This window comes from Podarcis liolepis (genome assembly GCF_965112155.1).
Source record: "Podarcis liolepis genome assembly, chromosome: 7".
Classification (NCBI taxonomy): Eukaryota; Metazoa; Chordata; class Lepidosauria; order Squamata; family Lacertidae; genus Podarcis; species Podarcis liolepis.
The window spans coordinates 20,223,183-20,241,219 of NC_139561.1; the positions used below are offsets into that span (position 1 = coordinate 20,223,183).

Below are 18,037 nucleotides of genomic sequence, written 5' to 3' on the forward strand. Positions count from 1 at the left end.
AGCACAGTAAAGAGGCTGTGTCTTGCCAAGAGGCTGTCTTCCCAGTGCTGACCGTCAGTGATTTGTTGAGGCAGCCTGCCCACCTAAGGGGAAAGGGATGTAGAGAGATGAATCATACACATAAACCTGCCTTTACCAAGTCAGGCCATTGTTCTATCTAGCACAACGTTGTTCTTGTGGGCAGCAACTCTCCAGAAGAGATGCTGAAGTTGGACCTTTTGAACACAAAGCTGATGATCTACCACTAAACTGTGGCCCTTTCCTTAAGGCCTAGGAACACAGGAAGCTGTGTTATACTGAGTCCGGCCCATTGGTGCATCCAGCTCAGAATGTCTGGCTCTGGTTCTTCAGGGTTTCAGTTCAGAGTCTCTCTCAGCCCTCCCTATGAGATGCTGAAGATTCAACCTGGGATGTCCAGAATGTGGAGCAGAGGCTCTAACCACTGAGCTGCCAGGATTCCTCTTTGTGTAGTTTCAGTTTCAGAGAAGCTGCCAAATTTTACTGCTTGTTGTGTTTGTGGGCTTGGAGGATCTGTATATCAACCAACTTGCCCCTCCAAGCAAAACAGGAAGGCTCCCCTTCCCAACGCCATCAGAGGCAGAGGAAGGTGGAAGAATGTTTTAGGTGCAGCTTCTCATTAGCACTGACTGGTTGGGGTTGTTGGCCGCTGAGCTTCCTCTTTGCTTACGTCTAAGCAACCCCCTTTTTTGTCGCATCAAGATACCTGCCAAACACCTTGTCAGGTTCCACTGTCGGCTCCTTGATTTGGCTTCATCTTCTTTCTTTCTTTTTTCTTCCTTTTAATGATCTCTCGTTATCCAGACAGATGCTAAATTAGGAAGGGAGCAGATGAAACACTGCTAATTGTTGCTGCATAATCTTCCCGCCACAGCAGAAATCTGCAGAAGCCATTCACAGTTGTTTCAGGAAAACCATGGGCTGCCCCCAAGCCCTTCTCCCCACCCTCTGAGACCAGCTCTCTTGTATTGTGTCTCTGTATTTTTAAAAACCTTTATTATACCAATTATTTATATAAGATGGAAAAATAATAATAATTTTTATTTTTACAATACTTTTAAAGGCTGTGATATTATTATTATTATTATTTCAGTGTATTTTTAAAACTTAGATTACATGAATTCTTTTTTCATAAGAAGATGAAGATGATGTTTCCAATTAATTAGTCACTTGCCGTATTAGGAGACTTCAGGTGACTGAGATTTTTTTTAAGAGCACAAAGTTCAACATAAAATCATGGGGTGTGGGAGATACTGCATTACATTAAAATCCATACAATAAACTTGTAAAGCACACTCAATAAAACAGCAGCCAAAGCATATCATCCATATGCAGGAAAATAAATCTTTAACGTGCACGATGGAATGAATGGGTCACAGCTCAGAGAAAGGCTGAAAAAACATGGGCAAGCGATTAAAATCTGAGAAGCAAGGCGGGTGCCCATCCTCTGGCTGCATCCAAATATCACAAGAAATGCAGAGCAAGGCGGCCTTGTGTTACTGGTCCAGGTTTTTGTTGAGCTGCCCAGTTTCCATCAGGCTGCAGTAATTCAGTGCAAAAGGTTTTACTCTGTGCAGAGTTTGCTGCTCTCAGGGAAGAAAAGGAGAGTCAGAACAGATCAGCTTAATTAGCTTATAAATACATAACATGCCAGTGGTTACCCCGTGAGTAAACATACTAGGTGTACATGATTAGCTTGATCATTGTGCTTCCTCTCTTCCCTTGCGGCCTGGACCATCAGCAACAATGGGGCATCCCTCTGAGGGGGGAACACCAGTGGCCTTGTGCTTTCAGCCCTCCAAAGCTGAAATCAAAAGAGAAGAATTGAGGGTGGCTGTAGAGCAGTGCCCTGTTTGCCTGCCGGTGATACTTAGGATAATAAGGGAGCCTTTGCCAACAGAGGCCCTCTAGATGAGTCCCATCCCCAGCTAGCTGGGGTGATGAGAATCGTAATCCAAAGCATCTGCAGGGCCCACAGCTGGGATGGGGTCTGGGGGAGCACAAAGGAGTTGACTCTGTGTTCTGAGAATTGGATCCAGACCCAGCTGGTCATACTTTGGCCCCAGAGAAATCCATGGCACTTAAGCTGTTGGTGACTAACTTGCCCGCTAACTTAGCTTGGACCCATCTGTGAGAGTTCCTTGGTGTGAAAACCAGACAGTACCACTAAAAGGAAGGGTGATTGACCAAAGATGATGGCATGCATGAGGAAATTCCATTGAGGGGGGAGGCTTAAGTTCTGTAGGGATACGCAAAGGCAGCCTTTGTCACGCTTCCTGTCCTTCTCTTTAAACCAGCAGATGTCGACACTACGCAGCGGTCGCAAAAAGCAGCCAACCAGCCCTGATGGTAGAGCCTCCCCCATCAACGAAGACATCCGGTCCAGCGGCCGCAACTCCCCCAGCGCTGCCAGCACTTCAAGCAGTGACAGCAAGGCGGATTCGGTGAAGAAGTCCACCAAGGTGAGTTTTAGCTCTTCCCAGCCCATTTCCTGGTAACTCGCCGGAGAAGAGTTCAGGCCAAGACTTGGCAGGTGGGCGGCATCAACACCCAAGCTAGAACTTTCCCCGCAGCATCTAATGCTGTATCCCAGGTGTGGAGAACCAGGGGCTTCTCCAGATGTTGGTGAACTTCAACTCCTGTCAGCCCAAGCAAGCATGGTCAATGGCCAGAGGGACAATGAGAACTGAAGCTCCGCAGTAACTGGAAGGCTAAAGCCCCCCCCCCCCCCACTTGCTAACATCCCCTACAGTGGTTGGTGTTTTTTGTTTTTTTTTTAAACTTTTTAAGGAAAGCTTTCCCACATTCTGCTGAGGAACCCCTGCTGTTCTGATACATAATTCCTAAATGTGGCTGGTCACTCCTGTGTGTTTTTAAGGTAAAGGGACCCCTGACCATTAGGTCCAGTCGTGACCGACTCTGAGGTTTCGGCACTCATCTCTCTTTATTGGCCAAGGGAGCTGGCGTACAGCTTCCGGGTCATGTGGCCAGCATGACTAAGCCACTTCTGGTGAACCAGAGCAGCACACGGATACGCCGTTTACCTTCCCTCCAGAGCGGCACCTATTTACCTGCTTGCGCTCTGATGTGCTTTTGAACTGCTAGGTTGGCAGGATCAGGGACCGAGCAATGGGAGCTCACCCCGTCGCAGGGATTCGAACTGCCGACCCTCCGATCGGCAAGTCCTAGGCTCTGTGGTTTAACCCACAGCGCCACCCGTGTGTGTTTAAGACCCTTCCTCAAATCACATGGTCCTCATGGGCACACCCTAGGACTATCCCCTGAGGCTGCATTCAGTCTCCTTGTGGAATCCCCAAACAGGCTTCCCAAGAGCCCCGAAATTCACACGGATCTGCTTTGAAAAGCGACAGCATGGGCGCTTGACTCCTACACCGTTAATTTCCCCCATCCTGCTGTGCAAGAAACATAACCTGTTCCGTTGTCATCCGTATTTGCAGGCAGGCTACAAGAACTCCCATTTGTTCTCCTGTCGCTTTCCCCTAATAATGCCACTCCTTTCCCGTCAGCAGCAGAAGATAAAAGAGGAGGCATCGTCTCCTCTCAAGAGTTCCAAGAGGCAGAGAGAAAAGGCAGCATCTGACACCGAGGAGCCCGACCGAATCAACGCCAAGAAAACCAAAACACAGGTAGGTTTCAGTTAGAGCAGCCTGTGCCAATCTACCTCCCCCCAGATGTTTTGCTGCAACTTCCATCAGCCCCCAGCCATCACATGGCAAAAGATTTGTTTGAGAGACCCTGACATACCTGTGCCTTTCTTTTTGTGGGCCCAGCTGGCTCTGGATGACATAGACCAGGCTTCCTCAACCTCTGCCCTCCAGATGTTTTGAGACTACAATTCCCATAATCCCTGACCACTGGTCCTGCTAGCTAGGGATCACGGGAGTTGTAGGCCAGAAACATCTGGAGGGCCAAGGTTGAGGAAGCCTGACATAGACCTTTGGGGCAAGGCCTTTGATAAGGTAGATTTTAAACCATCATTGTGTCCAGCCAGCAATCTTTCTCTGCTAGGGAGCAGTGTCAGTAAAAGGACTGTTGTCTTAATGTCCCACTTGTGGGCTTCCCAGAGGCATCCTTGTTGGCAGCTGGTGGACTAGATTGGGCTTTTGCTCCAGCAGGGCCCTTATTTACTTGGAAGGATAAAAAAATAATATCGGGGCCCAAGGGTCCCAACATTGGGTCATTCGTTTGAGCCCCATTTTGGGCAAAGGTTTCCTCCATGGCCGGGGGTTGGATTAGATGCCCCTCATGGTCCCTTCCAGTTCAAAGATTGCTGTGATTAAGGGTGGCAGAGTGGGAAGCAGGCAAATATGATCCACAGGTCACTCACAAGTTATTGTGTGGGGGCCACCTTGGGGAACACATGTTGCTGTGCAGCTCCTTACTTTTCAGTGGGGCTTGCCGCACAGGAAGACTACCCAGTGAGATCACACCATATACCAAGTAAGATTTAGAATTTCTACAGTAGGAACAAGTGTCTTGGGCTTGGCCTGAGTGCCCCCCATTGTCTACTCCCAAACCTGGCTGGTGATATAGGAAACTGGAATACTAAGTCAGACGACTGGCCCATATAGCTGAGTGTTGTCTACGCTCTGCTTCTGTGACTCTGCTACAGCCCTTCCCACACAATCTCTATTTGGGAAGCCACTCAGTGTCCATAAACCACACCCTTTTTAACACAGAGCTTTCCTCCATGCTTTTTGTCCACAGGAGATCAGCCGGCCCAACTCCCCGTCCGAAGGTGAGGGGGAGAGCTCTGACAGCCGCAGCGTGAATGACGAGGGCAGCAGCGACCCGAAGGACATCGACCAGGACAACCGGAGCACCTCGCCCAGCATCCCCAGCCCCCAGGACAATGAGAGCGACTCGGATTCGTCTGCCCAGCAGCAAGTCTTGCAGGCGTCCAATGGCCTGGCCCAGCCCACACCCGCCTCCATCCCTGTCTCAGCGCAGCTGCCACTGCCAGCCACCTCTGGCCTCCCCTCTTCGGTGCCTCCCCACATCTCCCCGTCCGTCTCCCAGTCAGGTAGCAGCCAGCCTCAGGCCCCGGTGCCCCCCCACTCTCACATCCAGCAGGCCCCTTCGCTGCACCCACAGAGGCTGCCGTCTCCTCACCCGCCGCTGCAGCCCCTGACTGTGCCCTCCAGCCAGCCCCAGCCTCCCGCCGTCCCCCAGCCTCCGCTCCACAGCCAGATCCAGCCCCTCCCTCACAACCTCCAGGCGCAGCCGCTCCTGCCTCACCCGGTCCCCGCCCAACCGTTCCCCCTCGCGCCGCAGCCTCCCCCGCTGCCTTCGTCCTCGTCTCAGTCTCAGGTCTCCCTGCAGCCCCAGGCTGTGCCCCACCCCCACGCAGCACTCCAAGTCCCGTCGGTGCAGCCCCCCTTGCAGGCGCCGTCTCCGCTGCAGCAGCAGCCCCCGCCGCCACGAGAGCAGCCCCTCCTCCCGGCCCCTCTGACCATGCCCCACATCAAGCCGCCTCCCACCACCCCCATCCCTCAGCTCCCCATGCCGCCGTCCCACAAGCATCTTGCGGGGCCCTCGCCGTTCTCCATGAACTCCAACCTCCCGCCGCCGCCAGCCTTGAAGCCGCTCAGCTCCCTCTCCACGCACCACCCGCCCTCGGCCCACCCTCCTCCCTTGCAGCTGATGCCCCAGAGCCAGCCGCTGCAGCCTTCCCCGGCGCAGCCCCCTGTCCTGACGCAAAGCCAGGGCCTCCCTCCCTCCGCCAGCCACTCCTCCTCCAGCCTCCACCAGGTACCTCCCCAGCCCCCTTTCCCCCAGCACCCGTTTGTCCCCGGGGGGCCGCCACCCATCACGCCTCCCTCCTGCCCGTCGACCTCCACGCCGCCTTCCGTGCCCAGCGCCCCTCCTCAGGCAACGGGCTCCACGTCGGCAGCCTGCGCTGGGAACGTCCCTGTGGTGACGCCCTGCACGATGCCACCCATCCAGATCAAAGAAGAGGCTCCGGATGAGGCGGAGGAGCCGGAAAGCCCACCTCCCCCGCCCCGGAGCCCATCGCCAGCGCCGACAGTGGTGGACACGCCAAGCCACGCCAGCGAGTCAGCTAGGTAAGGGAGGGCATGGGCAGCTTTGGGGAAACTGCCACCTGTACTGTATAAAAGTTCGCGGGACTTTTTCCCACCTCTGCCCATCCATAACTCCCTCACTACCACCACATTGGATGATGTTTTGGTGATTTGAACATCCGCAGCTGTGGATCAGGCTGCCTTCTTAGGAGAGCTTGGGATCCCCTTAAAACTGGTGCACCCAATAATGCTGCCCTGCGGGTGCCATTGGCCTCGCAGCTTCCAGCATTCCTAACGGTTGTCCATTCTTGGGCTGATAGGAATTGGAGCTGCAGGGCACCACATTGGCTCCCCCTGACTTAAAGGGGCTCTCTGAGGGCCAGGATCACAGGAGAATTGCTAAAATGGCCACATCATAACACAGAGTCTCTTCTCTCCTCCCCATCCTAGCAACAAGGGTCTTCTAAAAGCTCCCCAGGTTGCTACAACATGAAAACTATAAAAAGGTGCACGGAAAATTTGTGAGATACGTGCCAGGGATGTACAGCATTTTGAGGCTGTAGAACACCGCTTTAGATCCTGTTTTACTTCTACATAAGGAAAACACTCAAGAGCATTAAAAAGAATGTTCTCTTGAAAGATTGCACAGCACAAAGCATATTGTGATATTGATTTGTCCTCTTGGATTAATCATTTTTGTGTGTGTGCATACAGTATACATGTATATAAAAAACTTACTTTGATTCTCTGGGTTGGGTAGTATTCTACATGGTTTTGCAATCATTTATTTTCCCAACATCTGTTGATTTACCAGTTTTACCAGAGCCGCCCCCCCCCCACACAATATGTTGCACAAGGTAACTTCTTCCTGGCTGTGTGGGCAGGGGGTGGATCTCATTCCGCCTCCTGCTTCTCAAAATGCTTAGGCTTGCTTTGTGTCCCCTGTTCCCTGCACCCCACCTCACCCGGTTTCTTTGCTGCCAGGTTTTACAAGCACCTGGACCGCGGCTACAACTCCTGCGCGAGGACAGACCTGTACTTCACGCCGCTGGCAGGTTCCAAGCTGGCCAAGAAGCGCGAGGAGGCCATTGAGAAGGCCAAGAGGGAGGCGGAGCAGAAGGCAAGAGAAGAGAGGGAGCGGGAGAAAGAGAAGGAAAAGGAGAGGGAGAGAGAGCGTGAGCGTGAGAGAGAAGCTGAAAGAGCGGCGGTAGGTTTGTCTGTCTGTCAAGCCGTGAGGGGGTGATCCCGGCGGGTCTCGAGCCCAACGGAGGCTGCGGTTGCATGATGTCCGGTTGCATTTCCACGGGCCTGGCGTGTGAGGGCTTTCGCTGCTCCCCTGTGGCCTTGAGAGGGAGCAGGTCCTTCCTCCTCCCTTGCTCTGAATTAAGGATTTCCTCTTTGCCCCTTCGCCTCCACTTCAGATCGCATGATTCAGACGGTTATTTGGCATGCAAAAAGAGGCTGGCAGAGGGCAGGTGCCCTGAATTAGCATGGTGTGGACGTGGTTGGGGACCACCTTTGATCCTGCAATGGAAGCTTGGGTGCTCACCCCTCCTTCATTGTCAGAGGAAGTATACACCTCTGAATTCCATATACTGGGGATCCCAGTTGGTGCTGCTGCTGCACTCAAGTTCTGCCTTGGGGGCTTCCCATTAGGTCATTGGGGTGGCCAGTTGTCAGAAGAGGATGCTGTGCTAGATTATCCGTTCGCCCAATCCAGGAGCCACTCTTCTTGTGCTCTTAATTCCACAGTCAAAGAGGAGCTTTGGCTATAAAATTCCTGGAACTGCAGCAGCTGGAGAAATTTTGTTCCAGGGGTTGGGGTGGGGGGCAAGCTGTGGACTATTCAGACAGTGCAGAATGACAACTCACAGTCAAGAATGTCAGGATTTGTCATCCAATTACACCTGGAGGGTTGCAGCCTCCCCAACACTTGCAAATGATCAAAACTTCTTTTCTGAGTTCCTCTGAAAATCCTCACCTTCCTCCCATAAATGCTCCAGGTGCGTAGACCTAGACTACCAGTGATGTGGCACGGAGACCTTTTACTTGCTGCAGGGGAGAGAGCGACCCTGTGAAGGAAGGATTGTGTGAGAGCTATTGGAAAGGTCTTGAGCTGGTTTTCAGTTCCCCTACTAAACTCTTCTCCCCTCTTCGGTACAGCAGAAATCATCCAGCTCGTCGCACGAAGGACGTCTTGGAGAATCCCAGCTGAGTGGCCCAACTCACATGAGGCCGTCGTTTGAACCTCCTCCCACCACCATCGCCGCCGTCCCCCCGTACATTGGACCCGACACGCCGGCGCTACGGACCCTCAGCGAGTACGCGCGGCCTCACGTCATGTCCCCCACCAACCGCAACCACCCCTTCTTCGTGCCCCTCAACCCCACCGACCCTCTGCTGGCCTACCACATGCCCGGCCTCTACAACGTGGACCCCACCATGCGGGAGAGGGAGCTTCGGGAGAGGGAGCTCCGGGAGAGGGAGCTGCGGGAGAGGGAGCTGCGGGAGCGGATGAAGCCGGGCTTCGAGGTGAAGCCGCCGGAACTCGATGCGCTTCACCCCGCCACCAACCCCATGGAGCACTTTGCCCGCCACGGCGCCCTCACTATCCCCCCCACGGCGGGCCCACACCCGTTTGCATCCTTCCACCCGGGCTTGAACCCCCTGGAGCGGGAGAGACTCGCTCTGGCAGGCCCCCAGCTGCGGCCTGAAATGAGCTACCCGGACAGACTGGCCGCCGAAAGGATACATGCGGAGCGGATGGCATCACTCACCAACGACCCCTTGGCCCGGCTGCAGATGTTCAACGTCACCCCGCATCATCACCAACATTCGCACATACACTCGCATCTACACCTCCATCAACAGGACCCGCTGCATCAAGGTGAGTCTGTAACAGCGGTTTGCTCCATGCTGTGTGTGCAGCCCCTGATGCCGTCCATTTCTTTTTGAGCTGGGTGGGGAGGGGCCGCCTGTTTCTTTGGGGGGAGTGTTTTTCCCAGCAAATGAAAAAAAAAAGTAGTGTACCTGGGAGAGCTAAACTGGAATTTCTGTCCCAGTGTGTTAGTTTTCAAGTTGCTGAAAGTCTTTTGTTGTTTTTTACACAGAGTAAAAAAAACAAACGCTAGCATTTTTACAGGAGCATTCTGAAGTGAGGCACTCAGCGCTAGTGTGATGCAAAGAGGACCATATTGAATTTGAACTACCACCAGCCTGTGGAGGGAAGTCCCTTTATTTACTTAGCCTTGATCCTCATCACCCAAACGAGAAAAAATGTACACGATGGAACGTTTTAAGGGCAAACCTAAGAGAAACTGCGAAGCACATTTCTGATGTGAAATGCCTTTGATACAACCACTCGGGGCATTGGCGAGGCCAGCAGGTCCCCTGCACTAAAAAATAGGTCTCCTTTCCTGTCATGGATTCAGCGCAGCTCCTCCTCCTGTCAGGGGTCACTTAGCAAGAGCTGCGTTGCCAAGCTTCCAGCTTAGGAGAAGTTATGCAAGGGAGCCTTGGAGCAGACCAGAGAGGCATTCAGGATCTCAAATACAAGCCCACTTGTCCTTAACATGTGTCTTAAGCTGGGGTCTGTGTAATCCCTACCCCCCTCTGACGGCAGTGAGGTCTCCCGAGTTCACTGTCCTCTGTCACTCTCTACTCCTTCTACTGCTATAATCCGTCCTTGAGCTCAGTAGGCTCTCCATTCTAGTAGAATGTTTTGGAAGAGGGCTGGCATTCAGGGAGGACAAAGAATCGTGCAAAGTGGGGTGTTTTCACCCTCCAGTTTAGATTACTTTTTGTACTTCTGTTGTCACCCTGACCCATTTCAAGGAAGGTGCCTCTTCTGTGTGACACCTGGTGATACACACCAGTCTTTAGTGCAGCTGTGGGTAGTGGTTAAAACTGGTTCGTGTTTATTGTAGGAACAGGCTCCAGTGGGTAGGAAGCTCTGTGGTGGTTTGATCGTTCTTGAAAAGTGTTCTAGCAGAACGTCCAGCATCATCTTTTCAGTTTCTTGCCCCCCACCCTTACCCATAAGTTCCCAGGGTTGGTTGCAGCAATTTAAAAAAATAGCTTGAAACAAATGAGTAGGTCGTATCCCAACTAAGTTCTCATCAGCCACTGAAATTGATGGACATGGCTAACATAAGTAGGCCTAACTTGGTCATGTCCATCAGTTTCAGTGGCTCTGCTCTGAGGAGGACTTAGTTGGAGAAAACCCACCGTCCCGCCAGTGATGACAGGAAGGGAGACAAGACTTTAATATTTCAAGGATCCTGAACACAGAGCCCATGATGCGTCCCTCCAGCAGGATCCACGTTGCCCAAGACACCCAGCCTCACAGGAGGAGGGTGACACCCCCCCCCCGGGTAACATAACCTCCAAGTGTAGCAGTTTGCTTTCCCCATTGGGGTAGAACTGAAATCACCACTCCCCTCCCTCCTCTCCCATTAAAGAACTGAGGCTGTTTACAGTATCTGGGGTTCTATTTCCTGGACATGCTGGGTGGGGGCAGAACACTGGGGAGCGGAGAGTTGCGTGTATTTTCGTAGAGTGCTGACCACGAGCAATAGTTGCTCTTTTTAGAAGGTGATCCTTCCTGCTTTGGACGCATGTTTAATATATTTCCCATGGTTTGTCTCCCCTAGAGAAAATTGTAGCCAGTATTAACTGTTGAGAGAGAGATGGGGAGGCTCCAGAGCATGCACACGGAGTTGTGTTTGTGTGTGTGTCTGTGCATGCGCACGCACGTAAGCACAGGCAAGGAGCTGCCTTTACTGCTTGCCTTTCCATTGCTAGATCCCTGTACTTGCTTAAAGGGCACTTTCAACCTGCCTCCTCCCAACTAGGGTTGCACGATGTTGGATTTTCAACATTGCAGTGTATTGCCAGCCAAACGTTGCAATAAACCGCAGTGTTGTAAAAAAGCTTCATTGGCCCCAGGCAGCGAAGTGCCGGGTGAAACTGCCACAGCTCTCACCATGGCAGCTGAGGCGCTTTCACGTCAGCACCTTGCGGGCTGTGGCAAATGCAGCTGGCCCCAGCCTGCTGCTCAGCTGGGGGACCGAAAGTCTCCTGCCCCCAGCAGAGGCAGCCCTGAGTCCCCTGTGCGAAACCAGCAGGGGACTCAGGGCTCCTTGATCAGGCTCAGCTGGGGGCAGGAGGCCGCCTGCCCCCCACAGAGCCAGTCCCGGTGTCCCTTCCACTCGTGCTCGAGCCGCAAGGATCTTGGGGCTCCTTGGCCAGGCTGCCTCCACCTTCGCTGGCATGGGGGCAGGCGAGCTACCTTGCCCATTTGCCCCCCACTCCCCAAAGACAGACCAGGCAACAGTAGCCAAGCACACTGAGCCTGTCAGGCTCCGTGCATTTGACTGCCTTAGCCTTCACCTGTGTGGGTGTGCTGTTCGCTAGCAGCATCAAAGAGCCCCTACACCGCCTGGCTGCCTTCCACCCAGAGGGTGGGCTGTGTCTTTCTGGGAGGAAAGGCGCAGCACCCCCTCCCAGACGAAGGCAGCCAAGCAAAGCTGCAGCCCCAATCCCACTCCTACCCAAGTGCAAGCAGGAGCGGGGTTAGGGCTCTCTCAGCTGGGGGGGGGGCACCTAACGGAACTCCCATCCCACCGCTGTCTCCATAAAACTACTTTGCTGCATGCTCCTCAGTCAAGCAGTTTAAAGAAGCGGAGGGAGGAAGAAGCTGTATCGGTAACTCGCTGATGCAGTTTATTTCTCCCTCTGCCGGGGCAGAGTGTGATGATGGTTTCACCAGTGGTATGTCCCCCCCGCCCAGTACCAGTCCTGATATATTGCTATATCGCCCAATGCTACTCCCAGCACCAACGCCTTCCATGCCCACCCCCCAAAAAAAAAAATATTGAGGAAGGGCTGTAGCTCTGTGGTGGAGCACCTGCTTTGAATCCTCAGTGTCTCCCCCCCCCCCCACCCACCCACAGGATCTCCAGGGAAGAAAAACCCTCATATGAAACCCTGGCTAGCTGCTGCCAGTCCTGGACAGTGCTGAGCTGGAGAGACCAGTGTCCTGACTCAGGGCACAGCAGCTTCCTACATCTAAAGGGGAAGGCTGTAGCTCAGTGGCAGAACGTTTGCTTTGTGTTCAGAAGTTCCCAGGCTCAGTCCCTCGCTGGCATCTCCAGGTAGGCAAGATCCCTGCCAAAAAGCCTGGAGATCTGCTGCCAGTCACTGTAGACCACTGATCTTCAGCTGGTGGGTCAGGACCCACTCGCGGGTCACGGCCTGATCCAACATGAGCTCTATTACCATGCAAATGTATGGTAAAGGGTTTCAGAAATGGGTCCTCAAATGCATGTTTGGGTTAAAAGTGGGTCCTGGGATCTGGAAAGGTAGAAGATCCCTGGTGCACACAATGCTGAGTCAGATGGACCAGTGGCCAGGCTCAGGATAGAGTAGCTGCTTTGCATGCAGAAGGATCCAGGTTCATTCCCCAGTGGCATCTCCAGCCAGGAAAGACCCCAGCCTAAAACCCTGGAGAGCCATTGGTGTGGCTTGCTGGTCTCATTGGTGTCCCCCCCCCAATTTTCTTTTCTTTTTTTGCCTACTGAGGTGGGTGATTTGGAATTGTTTTTCCCCCTCGGGATGATAACAGTGGAGTTAAATGAGACACTGGGAGGGGAGGGAGCGTGTGTGCATCCTCGCAGCCAAGGTCAGTAACAAAAGCCTCCCCACCCGCAGTACAGAATGTACTGATCTCCATAAATGTATCAGACTGCAGATGTACTTTTTGTGCAGGCAGACAGAACAAAGTGAATCTTGCATTTAAAAATAGATGGAGAGAATCTGCCCCTGCTTTCTGGGTTAAGGCAAGGCGTTATTACAAGGGAGCTTTCTCAGGAAGAAAGCTCTCTCTGTGTTTCAGGGAAACTCAGTGATAAAGCTGGTTTCAAAAGAAATAGTAGAATCATAGAGTTGTAGAGTTGGAAGGGACTCTGGGGGCCCGCTAGTCCAACCCCCTGCAATGCAGGAATCTCAGCTAGATCATACATGACAGATCCAAGGGCATGCGGGGATAGCTTAGTATACAAAAAGGCAGGCCTTGTGCCTTGCTCAGTGTTTTGCAAGCTGCATTTGCTCCTCTATGCTGGAAGGGGAATAGCCATAGCTTAGCGGTAGAGCAACTGCTGTTCGTATGAAAAGTCCCAGGTTCAATCCCCCACTTCTCCAGGTAAGGCTGGGAAAGGCTCCCTATCTGAAACCCTGGAGAACTGCTGCCAGTCAGTGTAGGTAGTATTACGCTGGTTGGACTACTAAGCTGGTTGAACAGTGTCTTCTGTTCCTATGTCTGAAAGCAGGGATAGCCCATGTGGTGCCCTTCAGATGTTGCTGGATTACAACTCGCATCACCTCTGATCATTTTCCATGCTAGCTGGGATGATGGGAATTGGGAGCCCAGCAGACATCTGGAGGGCACCATGTTGGCTATCCCTGGAGGGCCCAGAGTACATGCTTTGCAAGCAGATAGTTTCCAAGTTCAGTCCCCAGCATCATCTGGGGAAAGTGATGTAGGAACATAGGAAGCTGCCTTATACCAAGTCAGGCCATGTGTCCATCTAGCTCCGCATTGTCTGCTCCAACCAGCACCCTGGTTCTCCATGGTTTTCCCTACTTGGACATGCCAAGGGTTGAATTTGGAACCTTCTGCATGCAGGGCAGATGCTCTGTCACTGAGTGCTCTGGTGCTTCCCCAATCAAATAAGCAGATGATGAGGATCTCCAGAAACGGCTGAGAAAAACTCCCTGCCCTGAAGCCCTGGAGAGCCACTGCCGGTCAGTGTAGACAGTACTGAATTTAATGGGCTGACTCTGTATAAGACACTCTTGCATTTCCTGAGTTGTGCTTGTGCTAATTGCACCAAGCATCTCCATGCTGTTGTTGAGACGGAGGGCGATTGTGTTCAGAACAGATCCAGAGTCCAGAGTCCTTCCCAAGACAGGTTCATCAGCCACCACCTTCCAGTGACCTACTTGTTCAGTCCAGATTTTGGGGTGTTTTGTAGTGCTCATTGGAGAGCCGTTTTAACCAAACACCTCCAGGAGTCTTGAGCAAGGAAGTCAAGGAGGCACAGACCTCACATTCCTGTGTGCAAAGTTTTTTCATACAGTTGAAGAGCTGCTGCAAGTCAGTGCAGACCCAATGAGTCTGACTCAATATGACACTTTTCTCCTATCTTTCTCTCCCCCGATCTCAAATTCTGCAGGGATTAAAATGTTCGTTCTTTAGATATAGGTTCAGATTGTGTCCCTGAAGCTGTCTTTGCTGACAGCCCCTCCCTGAGGGATCCCCCTAGCTCTGTGGACTCTCTGCTAACTCACAGGCCAAGGTGCGATACAAACCCCAGGCTGTAATTCAGGATCCGAGTGTTCCTGCGTTTCTCTTGCCTGGTGGGTTAGTATTGTAAGCCTTGCGTGTAGCACATCACGCATGCCGTTTGCAGCGGATCTTCTGAGTGTCGTTAATTGGATTGATTCATGCTGGGCTGGAACATGACCTCTCTCGACATATGATAGAGGGGCCCTGGAGGCAGTGACCTAGGACAGGAATCCCTTAGAATTAGGCGGCTGGGATCAGGAATCTTAACAAAACCCAAGGCTCACCAGGAAGGTCTTGTATGAGAATATGTATATATGCAACTGCAGGACGAGAGGAAATCTGCTGAGACAGGCTGCTCTGACATGCAGCGACTCAGGTTGCAGACGCCCTAATTAAAGCAGCCAGGGGCTCATATGCTCCCTTGGGTGAGAATCAGGGTCAAAATGACCTGACCAGATTCTCTTCTCCGTTTTCTGGGAACCTTGACGAAGCACCTGTCCAATTAGCCCCCTTCTCTCTCCCCTGCCCCACATGAAGCTCTTCCATCTTGCAAGCAGGGCAGAAGATTTGCTGTTGTCCACGGTTTTATTTTAAGGTTTCTCCTTCTTATAAGTAAAGTTCTGAAGGGGCTTCAGAGATTTCACAGGAGCTGAGTTCGATCTCCACCTTGCCCGGGGCCTAGCCCCAGAACCTGTTTTCAGATGTTCTGCCCAGCTTCTGAGCATGTGAAGTAGTAATGACTAGGAAGATAATTTCCCTGAGTTAGCAAAGAGAGCATTTTTCTCACTATTGAGCAGTCATTAGACAAACAATATCTCACTCCCCACCATGATTCTGTCTGTCTGTCTTTGTCTCTCTCTGAGACAAAAAGCAAGCTTGGGACTCTGCAACTCTGAAACCATGCATCAGATTTCACCAGGCTCTGCCCTTGCACTTTCAAGCTTTTCCCAGCAGCCACAAGAGCTAGGAGCTGGTTGTTTAAAAATAGAGGATTCTCCAGATGTGAAGCTCTGTGCTAGGTAGTACATGAACAGCTTGTTCTGCATCTGTCGGCAAATGTGCAAATAGCCCCCTGTGGTTGTTTGTTTTCTCCTTCCTCAAATAGCAACCCTATGATGGTGTCCCTTTCTGTTCTAGGACCTTGAACTTGGTTTTTTCTGGGGTGAGATGAAACTCCTGGGGGGGGGGTTTAGCAGACAGATGTGCAGATTAACCACCCTCAGTAGGAAAGGCAACACTTCTAAGAGGCTTATATTGCACGTGTTTCCCTTACATTGTTGACAGTGTCATTATTATCTGAATGACAATAAAGATGACAATAAAGATATTATTATTATTATTATTATTATTATTATTATTATTATTATTATGTCTTCTGGCAGCAATGAGGTCTAGAGCCTTCTCAGCAGAGGCATCTACCTTGAGGAGCCCATCCGGCTGCTTCACTGCCCTCTTTTTAGGAAAAAAAAACCCCTTCTTAGGAGAGCTTTGTCTCTCATAGCAGGAAAAAGGATCTCTGCCATTCTGTGGCATTATTGGGGCTTATTTTTAAAATGTTTTGATGATTAATTTTATGATACACTTTGTGTCTTGTGTGCGGTGCCTCAGATGCCACCTCCAGGGCATTTATGGGACGTGTCTAAAAAAGGAATAGTAAATGAATGGTGAATTGATTTTCTGTTGTTCTTGTACGCAGTTCCCTTTTTCCTTCTTAATAAGAAAGCTCATTCCTGTTCCCCCCCTCCCCTTTTCTCCCCTTTTGTTTTAACTCTCAAAGACTGTTTGGCCACCCGATGTCACTGCGAACACTCCAGACAGAGAAGTAGGCTCCACAGTTGGAGGGGGGACTAGGCTTCTGATAATTACCGGTTATGCTCAGCTATTTGCGCAAGTATTAATGTTGCTTTTGACCCCTGAACAAAATGAGGGTTTCTGAGCCTGGTGGTAAGTTGTCGTTGCTTTTCCCCCCCTCTTTCCTACCACCCCCAACCTTTCCCTTTTGCAGGCTCGGCAGGACCTGTCCATCCCCTTGTGGACCCCTTGGCAGCCGGGCCCCATTTGGCGCGCTTCCCTTATCCTCCCGGCACTATCCCAAACCCGTTGCTAGGGCAACCGCCCCACGAACACGAAATGCTCCGGCACCCGGTCTTTGGTAAGTGTTTAGTAGCAGCCCTTGGGGAGCCAGTGTTGCCCAACCTATGCCCTCCAGAGGTTATTGGACTACGACCCCCATCATCCCTGGCCATTGGCCATGCCGCTTGAGGCCGGTGGGGCTTGGGGTCTGACAGCAAGATCTGGAGGGCGGCAAGTTGGGGAAAATTGATGCAGATGAAAAATACAAGACTTAAGGGCTATCTGGTTTTGAACAGCAGCCAATCAGATTCCTCCAACCAGAGCATTTGCCCCCCCCCCCTTTGCAGGGATGCTGTTCAGCACCTGGTGTCTAGAGGTATCCTGCTTCTGTACACCGTGTGGATATTATTGCCAATTGTCTTTAATGGACAAATGCACCTAGTTTAGGTTTTTATTGGGTACCAGTGATTTAATGCATTTATCCTGTTATCCCAGCTGTCTCTGGACTGACTTACTTATGAAATTAAGGCTGTGAACTGGGGGAGTCTCATTCAAAGACTCTTCGTACCAGGGATCAGGCCCCTTCCTATGTGGATGGCATTCCACAGTTGAGTTGCATCCAAGTAAATCCTACTCAGGGTAGACCCACACAAGTCATTTCCAGTGATTTCAGCATAGAGTAGGACTAGCATTGGGTGCAACCCATCTGCTCAGTCACTGTTATCCCAGCTTGCAGTTACCAGGCATGCCTTGGCCAGTCCAAACTTGTGTGCGACAACCTTTTCTCTTTTTCTCTCCCCCCAGGTACCCCCTACCCACGTGACCTCCCTGGCGGCATCCCTCCTCCCATGTCAGCAGCCCACCAGCTACAGGCCATGCATGCTCAGTCAGCAGAGCTTCAGAGACTAGCCATGGAGCAGCAGTGGCTGCATGGGCACCCCCACATGCACGGGGGCCACCTCCCCAGCCAAGAAGACTATTACAGGTAAGGCTGGGCCCATGCTGTCAGCGGAGGAAGAAGCTCTCTGGGGCAAGCTCCCCTTAGCGTGCATGCTGCCCCTTGGCCAATTCCTCCTCTATTTATTTGTTATTAAGATTATTTATTGAATTTGTATACCGCCCAAGTGGGCAACCACCTTGCCCTGAGGGACTAGGGGAGGAGAAAGGAGTGGTCTGGCGAGCTGCCACCACTCACCTCGCAGTGGTAGTCCCCTTATATCACATTTTCTTCTTAATTGATGCTTAATTGTGCAACTGTCTTTGGTGAACTGCTTTGCGAGGTACACCTGGCAGCATACCATAAAATAGGCACAGGGGACGTGTAGCCCTCCTAGACGTTGCTGGACTACAACTCCCATCATCCCTGACTAATGGCGATGCTGGCTGGGGCTGAAGGGAGCTGGAGTCGAGCAACATCTAGAGGGCTGCCTGTCATCAGTGAGTGAGTGAGTGAGTGAGTGAGTGAGTGAGTGAATGAATGAACCAACCAACCAACCAACCAACCAACCAACCAACCAACTAGGAGAGGCATGTTCTGAATGAATGAATGAATGAA

General features: G+C 51.9%; 1 protein-coding gene across 32 annotated transcripts in view; it reads left to right on the forward strand.

Moving 5' to 3' along the window:
- RERE (arginine-glutamic acid dipeptide repeats) overlaps positions 1 to 18,037 on the forward strand; it is a 348,430-nt gene that overhangs the window by 325,037 nt on the left and 5,356 nt on the right. For 8 of the 32 annotated variants that reach the window (XM_083512803.1, XM_083512808.1, XM_083512810.1 and 5 more), the window contains 8 exons: positions 2,316 to 2,480; positions 3,546 to 3,665; positions 4,747 to 6,104; positions 7,047 to 7,269; positions 8,226 to 8,949; positions 16,187 to 16,231; positions 16,415 to 16,561; positions 17,287 to 17,467. In XM_083512803.1, coding sequence (XP_083368929.1) covers positions 2,316 to 2,480; positions 3,546 to 3,665; positions 4,747 to 6,104; positions 7,047 to 7,269; positions 8,226 to 8,949; positions 16,187 to 16,231; positions 16,415 to 16,561; positions 17,287 to 17,467 — 2,963 coding nt within the window. The remainder of the gene's footprint in view (positions 1 to 2,315; positions 2,481 to 3,545; positions 3,666 to 4,746; positions 6,105 to 7,046; positions 7,270 to 8,225; positions 8,950 to 16,186; positions 16,232 to 16,414; positions 16,562 to 17,286; positions 17,468 to 18,037) is intronic. The other 24 variants (XM_083512832.1, XM_083512811.1, XM_083512812.1 and 21 more) reach the window with 16 other exon arrangements.